This window comes from Balaenoptera physalus (genome assembly GCF_965194825.1).
Source record: "Balaenoptera physalus genome assembly, chromosome: 10".
NCBI classification, from domain to species: Eukaryota; Metazoa; Chordata; class Mammalia; order Artiodactyla; family Balaenopteridae; genus Balaenoptera; species Balaenoptera physalus.
In genome coordinates, this window is record NC_138889.1 from 112,829,998 (window position 1) to 112,838,425 (window position 8,428).

Below are 8,428 nucleotides of genomic sequence, written 5' to 3' on the forward strand. Positions count from 1 at the left end.
GTCCCCTAAACCCCACTCTCTCTGGATTCCCCGCCCTCCCTGCTCAAGACCACACTGGAGTGTGCCACCCTGGACCCCCAGCCCGCACGGGCTCTCTCCCAGCGGCCACCCCGACCCCTGCCCTCAGCACTCACTCTGATCTCCCCCACAAACCGCCCGAAGCAAGCTCTTCAACAGAGCAGCTCAGGATGACTTCCTGGGTGCTCTGGAAATGGGTCTCCCCCCCAGCTGGACAGGGTTCTGGGCCTGCCTGGCTCGCCTTGCGCCCATGGGACCCTGACGAGACACGCGGGCCACCCGCGGCCGGGCCCCTGCTCTCAGGGTGGGGGCAGGGCCCAGAGCACAGAGCATGGGGGGGCGGCCTGGGCCGGTCTCCACAAGCAGCACTTTTATTTGAGTTGAGCTGTCAGCCGCCCGTCACAGGCCGAACCAGCCGGGGACGCCCCCGCGCCGGGGGTCGCAGCTCTGCCTCCGCCGCTGGTCTTCCAGGACCTGGTCCCGCAGGTCCTCATCCGCAGAACTGCCTTCAGGCCTCTTTTTCTCAGGAAACAGATCTGGGAACGTGAAGGTCTGTCCGTGCGCCTGGGGAGGAAAGACACGGGCTCAGCCTGCAGCGCGGGCGGGACAGGCCGGGAGCCCCGTGGGAAGGTCCGTGGCCAGATGGAACCTGCCCGCCCATCGCCTGCAGGACAGACGCAGGCCGGGCCCCAGCCCTCTGCGGTGGAAACCACTGCTGTGACAAGGCCCCTCGTCGAGGCCAGCTCGTCAGGCAGCGTGCCCCCACCCGGGGGAGCGCAGCAGAGCACCCCGTCCAGGCAGGAGTCGCCCGGCCATACTGGGGGCAGGGCGAGGAAACAAGGCACAGATCGCGTCTGCTGCCTCCCTGGACCGCCTTCCACCCAAAATACCGACAGGCCTTTACCCACATTAAAGACTAACCCTCCTCCCGGCTCAGAGCTTGGCAAATAAAACGCATGTAACGTACAAAGAAACGTACATGCGAGCAGTCTATAAATCAAGACCGGCTTTGCAAATTAACTGGTTTTACATCTTCCACTAAAAGTTCAGAACACGTGAGTGCCGGCCAAGTCCCAGCCCGGACCCCCAGCACGTGGTCGGGGTACCAGCCCGGCCCGTCAGTGGGCCGGAGGGAGGAGGGGACCCCAAACAACGTGAGGTGCGGGGCCACCTCCACGTGCTACACATCGCAAAGCAGTTCCAAGGATGGGGGCGGGGGGGGGCGGGGAACGACCCGGGCCAACACTCCCAGGGCTGCGCCGTCCACCTCCAGACGGGCAGAGAAGGACCGGATCTGGAAAATTTTAATAAGTAAAATCAGTGAAGTGCGCTTGGTTCTTGGAGACCCTTGTTTTGTGAAGACATTTGGATTCGGGCAGGCGGCCAAGCGTGATCTGAAACAGCCCACGTACTCGGCCCTGAGAACGGGAGGTTTATAAATCCCGCTCACACGGCGCGGAGTGCAGGCCCCGAGTGATGAAAGGCAGCAACCGTGTGCTCGGTAGCCAGCCTGCAGGAGGAGTCGCTTACACACTTCAAAACTTTCTTTCTTCTTCTTTAAAATACCAAAGGGCAATAGTTTACATGCAGGGCTGATTGCCCAGAATGGGGGATTTATGTTTAATATACCGAGGTGATTCTGCTAGTTTTCTGAGGTGGGGGAAACCTAAAATGACATTTTAAAATATAAATACAAAGATGGTAATCCGCAATAGCTTGGGAAAAAACGGAGGGCGCCGCTGGGAGAAATTCCTCGTTTTCTCACCGAGACAAGCGCCGGGCGTGGGTGCCGACTGCGGCTCCTGGGGGTTCCCTTCCTAGAGAAATTCACCTTGTACTTTCAGAAATAAAACCCTCCATCCTTCCAAAGCTGACCAGCGGAAAAGAACAGGAGGGGAGGAAAGTGTCGCAGTGAAAAGCGAAGACGCCGGCCCGGGACGGTGAGGGGCGGGCAGGGTGGCGGCGGGGGGCGGGGGGCAGGCTCTCTGTCACCAGCAGGCTTCAGCTTCAGCCTGGGGGCCGAGGCTCCTTGCTGTGGGGTGACCCAGGCTCACTAGCTCCCCGACTCTGGGCCAAAGAGACGGTTATCAGCTCGTGGGAGGAAACCCGGGACCCCCACTACGGGGGACCAGCTTTCCCGAAGCAGCCAACTCCGAACAAATCCGGGAATTTCACTTGTCTTCCTGATGGACCTCTGTGTGCTCTGCGATCAGCTCGGTGATGAGAAGCCCAGAAACGAGGCCCCAAGGGACACACGGGGAGGACGTCTCCGCAGACGGAGGACAGAGAGGGAACCCCTTCGGGGGGCGAGGGTCCAACCCCCCGGCCGGTTTCCAGGCAGAGATCTGCCGGAGTCGGGCGGGGTGGAGGCGGGGGGGATCCGTTACAAATTGAATTTTGCAGCGGAGGGAAGCGTGCCTGGCAGGGACGCCCTGTGCCCCCACTTGTGCGGCCCTGATTTCACAGGGGAAGAAAGGCGGCCGGGTGGCAGCTGCAGATACCAGATCCCAGGCCGCGCAGCTCAGCTTCCAGAGCAAGGTGGGGCCCGGGAAACGCAAGGGCTCGGATGACTCAAAAGCCACTTGTAACTATAGCTCTCGCTGAAGGGCCTCGTGGCGAATGCCGACATATGGGGTGTCAACCGGCGTGCCGTGACAAAGACAGATGGTCCGATTTAACACAGAGGACACAGGCGTCTTTATAAGGCCAACGGCCACTCTCCCTGCCTGGACTGGCTGATTTTATGCACAGCAAATATTAGGCCAAATAATTACGGGGGCCCCTGTTTAGAACAACTGTGACTGTTTTTCAGAAAAGCTGCCATGCTAACTTGGTCTTTCAACAAACTGCCTCCTAAGGCCCAAAATAGGCCCTGGGGCCGGTGGGTGTTTTCATAATAGCGCTACTGCCATCTAGCGGCCCCGGGGCCCGCGGGCTCCCCGCTCTGACCCAGGCTGTTTACGAGGAAAGTAAAGAGACTGGAAGACCCCCACCCCCTCCCCCGCCGCCCAGGGTTTCAAACGCAGGGCAGCTAACAGACTCTGTAGGCAGGTCCAAGGTCACGTGCCCCGGCAGAGGAATCCTGCCCGGAGCCCACGGGGCCTTGGTGCTGGGGGGCCAAGGCTGTCCATTCTGAGTCAAGAGCATATCTGGGAAAGCATGTCTGGGGGCAGCTCAGGCTGGAAAGGAAGAGCCGGAAAGGGGCTTGGAAAACGCGTGCCTTCCTCTAGCCAGGTCTGGGTTTCGGTCAGCAAAGGCTCAGATGGGGTGCTGGACGCTCTTTCCGGAGCCCCTCGCTAGGCAGGGGACACAGTGAAGAGAACCTGGGGGAGTGTGCCGCACCCCGCAGTCAGGCCCAGAGGAGAGGGGGTCAGCCAGGACCCCAGCACGCCCCAAGTGGTCTGGCTTGACACCGAGGCCCCAGCGGGAACCTCCACCCGCATGGCATTAACTGCTTCCTTGCTTTGACGCTCGCCAGCCCTGGTTTCTGCCTGAACCCACCCCAAGCCCAGCGGGCCCACATCTGCCCACCGCACGTCCAGGGCTGGCCCCCGAGAAGTCCCCCAGCACCCGTCCCCTCCCACCTCTGAGCTGTGCTTTGAACCCCAGCTCCCCCCGGGGCTCCACGCGGGTGAGAACTAGGTGCCAGCCGGGGGCCCCAGGATCCTGCCCGCCCCCCGCCCCAGGTCACGGCCGGGGTGAGCGCTCACCAGCTGCACGTAGGCCACCTTGGAGTCTGGTTTCTTTATCCTGACGTTCCTGTAATCCCTCCTCCTGCTGGAACCTGTCGGAAGGGGGGGAGACAAAAACCTTCACTCCCAGCATGACGTTTCCAGTCCCACTAATCCAGGAACCCACTTTCTAGAAACAGGCAAACACGCAGGCACCGTCGGGCTACAGACTGCAGGCGGCACGCCCTGGGCCACTAGGCCAGGCTCGCGCGGGCAGGCGCCACCACCGCCAACCTCCGCGCGGTGAAAACCCAAACGTGTCTAAAATAACTCAAGAAACGGCTTTCTGCCCTGTCAGCACAGAGGCTCTTGTTGTCTGACCTCCCCTCGACGGAGGGTCGTCATATTTACAACTGGGCAACCGGGGGCTGGGGGGCAGGGGTCAACAGGAAGGAACGAGAAAGGCCCAGGGGAATAAAAACAGCGCTTTGCTGACCGGCCCGGGGGCAGGCGGGGGAGCGGGTGGGTGGGTTGAGCGTGGGGCCCTGCTCTGAGCAGCCGGCAGGGCCAGGCCACCCAAGTTCCAGCCCTGGGAGGCCACCTCCACCCTGCGCGTGCCTCAGTTTCCTCATGCGCAAAGGACCACGTGCCAGAGTGGCTGCGAGGGGGACCAGGCCAGCGACGCGGGCAGCCTGGGCCACGGGAGCTCCGCGGAGGAGCCCACACCAGAGAGGGCAGCCCCCGCCCTGGGCACCCACCGTGCTGCACCCTCGTCCGCACGGCAGCCACGGGCACGTTGTAAATGCGCTCGAGGTAACTCCTGAGGTCCACTCTGGTCATCCTGGGGCAAAGGAGAAAGAAAGGAAGTCTGAACAGGGCCGGGGTACAAGGTGGCCCGCCCGACGGGGCGAGCTGCCGACCGCAGGCCCCGGGTGGGAGCGGGCTCGGGGGAGGCCAGGGCTGAGGCCGGGCCCCGCTGACTCCGGAAATGCAGCCCCTGGTCCCCACCCAGCACACTTGCATCCGGACGCAGCAGTGAGGGGGTGACGGGGGACCAGCCCCCAGGACTCAGCTCTGTGCTCCCTTCCACTGGTCACACTCCCTGGGGGCCCAGCTTTCAAGGGGAGGGGCGGGACGGTCTGCGAGTGCCCCCTGGCTGCCAGGAGCTGCCCGCAGCGCCCGGCCGCCCGCTCTGCAGCTGCCGCCCTGCCCGCAGCACCCTCCCGGCAGGCGCTTCCCAGAAATGACGGTCAAGGGGATGGTGGGCTAGGTCCCATGCCCTCTTCACCCTACATGGGCCTCACACGGAAGCTCAAGCCAACCCCGGAACCCCTAAGACTTCAGCATTGGACACAGGGAGGCTGTGTCCCTTCGGTAACTGGGGCCTCCGTGAAGGCCCCACTTGAGGACGAAGCCTTTGGAAGCCACGGTGAGCGGGTGCAGGAGTCACAGCCCAGCCTCCTGGAAAGAGCAGCCAGGACCGAGGCAAGAAGAGAAGTCAGGTCTCAGGCCAGGCTTCCCGGGGGCGGAGGGGAGCAGAACACCCCGAGGCCCTGCACACACCAGACCTCGGACAGCGCGGAGCTGCCTGCATAATTTTCACGGCAGGAAGAACCTTGCTTGTGAGTGGGGTTCGGCGGCACCTCTGGGGCTGTGGGCCCCTCGGGGCACTCCCCAGCCTGAATTCCTCTGGGGGCGGGGAGGGGGGCTTACTCCATGGGGATCCGGAACTGCACAGTGTCCTCGGGCTGGGCCATGCCGGGCCGCACCAGCTGGATGAAGAAGTTGGTGCGGAAGACCCGGAGCTGGGGGTTGCCCAGCTGGTACAGAGGGTACCTACAAGGGGGAGAGGGGTCGTGTCAAACGTTCAGAACACGAGGCTCCCAGGACACCCCAGCAGGGTCCACAGGTCATCACGCCCATGGGGCCGGGGAGCCAAGGGGGCAGTCACCCACAGGCCACCCCCTCTGCTCACCCGGCGTGGGCGGCCAGTCCCCAGTCCCCGGGGCAGTGTGGCCTGTTGACCCCCAAGGTCAGCCTTTGGAAAGGACCGGTGAATGATTCATGAACAGAGGCCAGAGGACATGCCCACCCCACCCCGTAAACAGGCTCAGAGTCATGTGTTTGTTCAAAGTGCCGGTCCCAAAGGCACGCGGCCCCCGCATGGCTGTCGCCCTCCAGGAATGGGCCCCACACAGGGCGCGCCCTCTAGCTCCCTTCAGCTCAGGTGAGGGGGGATCGGTCAGAACCAGCTTATTCTGCACTGGCCCACCCCCGCGGTGGGGAAAGGGATGGGGCCACCTCCACACCCCCTGCGCTGGGAACGCCAGTTCATCCTTGACAAGCGTGAAGATCAACAGATAAGAGGCTCGGGAGAGGTGGTGTGTGCAGATCACCAGCTACAAGCTGACCGCCCGCCTGCCCCACCCCCAAAACCCCCAAAGTGAGCAGAGGCATCTAGAAGGTGCAGGCGGCCACCACCTGTGGCTCCCACCCAACTGCCCCTGCCAGCTGGACCCATGCTCCCGGTGGGGTTTGGTGGGCCAGGAGGGCTACGCTGCCAACTGGGCCTCGGGGCTGGGGTGAGGAGGGGGCCCAAGGTCCACAGGGGCTGCAAGGGGGCCAGGGGTCTACTGGGAGCCCAGGGGACGGGTCTTGGTGGAGGGTGGGCACAGGGGCTGAGGATGCCATCTAGGGTCCCTGGTGACCAATTTGCAGCACAGCACGTGGCCCCTGATCTTGGGGAGCACCCAGCACCAGGGAAGGGGGCTCAGCGAAGCCAAATCTCACGCTGCCTCTGGGCCTCCCAAGTCTGGGAAGCGTGAGGGGGTCAGGAGCCGAGGTCCAGGGTGTGGCATCCTGAGGGGGCAGGGCTCAGGCACCCTGGCACAGGCCGGGGCACCCGCAGAAGAACGAGTGCTGAGCTGAGTGCTAGGTAACGTCTCCCGGGGTCTCCTGGCGACCCAGTCCCACGTGGCAGCTGCCCCATTAGAAGCTGGTGGCACAGCCTTCTCCGCTGTGCCGGAGAGGCGGGAGGGGCAGGTTCTGGAAGCGCAGGGCTGCTCGCCCAGGACCGAGCCTCGCTCTGCCCTCGGGGGGGTCCAGGCCGGCGGGCGGCCACCCAGGCTCACACCTTCCCCCTGGTGACCAGCGGCGAGCACTGCAAGGGGCGCAGTCTGGGGCCCCTGGGGAGCTGCGGGGGTGGGGGGCGCGGTCGGCCGGAGGGGGCCGAAGCGCGAGGTCGGCGGGGCCCAGACCCGCGAACCTTCTGTCCCACCCGCCCTCGCCAAGCGTCAGGCCCGACCCCCAAGGGGCGGCCCGGGCCCCTCCGGCTCCGGAACGACCACCCCCGCCCCGAGCCCGCCCCGCCCCGCCCCGCCCCCACGGGGGCCTCGACGCCGCACGTTCCGCGCGGGGCTCTGAGTCGCGTCCCCGCGGCCCGGCACGGCCCCCGCAGCAAAGTCCCGGGCGCGGCCACGCCCCCGACCCCGCGCCCCGGGACCCCCACTCACAGCACATTCCGCGCCATCGCCGGCTTCCGGGGCCGCGGGCGGAAGGAGGGGCGCGCCCGGCCCGGACCCGCACCGCCGCAGCGCCCCCTGGCGCCCGGGAGGACGCGCGCAGCCCGCGCACCTGGGCCGCACCTGGCGGCCCGCCCCGCCCCAGCCCCACCGCCCTGCGCACCTGAGCCCCGCCTGACCCCACCTGACCTCCATCGCCCTGCGCACCTGGGCCCCACCTGACTCCCGAAGCTCCGCTCACCCAATACCCACTCCCCACCCCTCACGCCCCGCTCATGCCCGGCAGCACACCCCAGTCCCACATGTCCCCCCTCCACCCTGGGCCCAGCACACCAGTGGACCACCACGCATGCCCCCCACACACCCGCCCGTGCCCAGGATAACTGCAGGTCATCCCGCCCAGAGCCTGTCACCCTTCCAGCTGCTGGCCAAGGTGGGAGGCTGGGGGAGTTGGGGAGGGGAGGGTGTGTCGGAGGCCCCTCTCTCCACCTGGCGGAGGTGGTTTCCTCCCTCCCTCCCTGGCCCCCACCCCAGTCCTTCTGGCCGGCCCAGCTGGGGCCCCTGCCCTGGGCCACTCTCCCCATCCCCTGAGACCCCCCCCAACCAGGTGCCCCAGCCACGCCTCCCCTGTGAGGCTGCTGGCTTCTCCAGGCCTCTGCTGGGCACCCCACTTCCAGCCTCTGCACAGCATAACACTCACGGGGGACCCCCTCCATAGGGCCAAACCCTGGGCCCACTGCCCCCCCCACCCCACCCCCCCCGCAGACACACACGCAGCAGGCAGACCTGTGGGGAGGAGAGGGCCGCAGCCTCCCCCCTCCCGGTCCCGGTCCCCAGGCCCTGGTCCCCTCTGCTCCCTGCTTCCAGCCTCCCCCAACCAGACTGTCTGGTTCCCCTGTGCATCCCACAGCACCTCACCCTAAGTGCTCTTCAGGGCAGGGAGGGCATTCCACAGTCTGCAGGGAGAGAAGGGACCCCAGGAAGCAGGGGAAGGTCCCTGCCGGGAGGCTGGGAGCAGGCCTCCAGCGTGGGGATGGAACGGCAAGGAGGCAAGAACAGAAGGAGGCTGAGGAGGGGCAGGCATCGAGCTCCTGGGTGGGGCTGGGTGCTGGGGAGGGGGCTGGAGTGCCCTGCTTACTGTAGTGTTTGGTGGTGGAGACCTCACGTGGATTCGTCTAGGATGAAGAAACTGACATTGGGGAGCGGGTGCTGGGGAGG

At 65.5% G+C, this 8,428-nt stretch overlaps 1 protein-coding gene across 2 annotated transcripts; it reads right to left on the minus strand.

Moving 5' to 3' along the window:
- Positions 1-373: 373 nt before the first annotated feature.
- Positions 374-7,280, minus strand: MRPL23 (mitochondrial ribosomal protein L23). 2 transcript variants are annotated; one of them, XM_082477238.1, is made up of 5 exons: positions 7,202-7,280; positions 5,403-5,525; positions 4,448-4,530; positions 3,729-3,802; positions 374-582 (listed from the first exon to the last, which is right to left on the minus strand). In XM_082477238.1, the coding sequence occupies exons 1-5, from the start codon at positions 7,216-7,218 to the stop codon at positions 418-420; spliced, it is 462 nt and encodes a 153-aa protein (XP_082333364.1). In that variant the 5' UTR covers positions 7,219-7,280; the 3' UTR covers positions 374-417. The 2 variants fall into 2 exon arrangements, with proteins under 2 accessions (XP_082333364.1, XP_082333363.1); XM_082477237.1 differs by lacking the exons at positions 374-582; positions 3,729-3,802 and adding an exon at positions 4,082-4,381 and having other exon boundaries at positions 4,416-4,530.
- Positions 7,281-8,428: the final 1,148 nt, after the last annotated feature.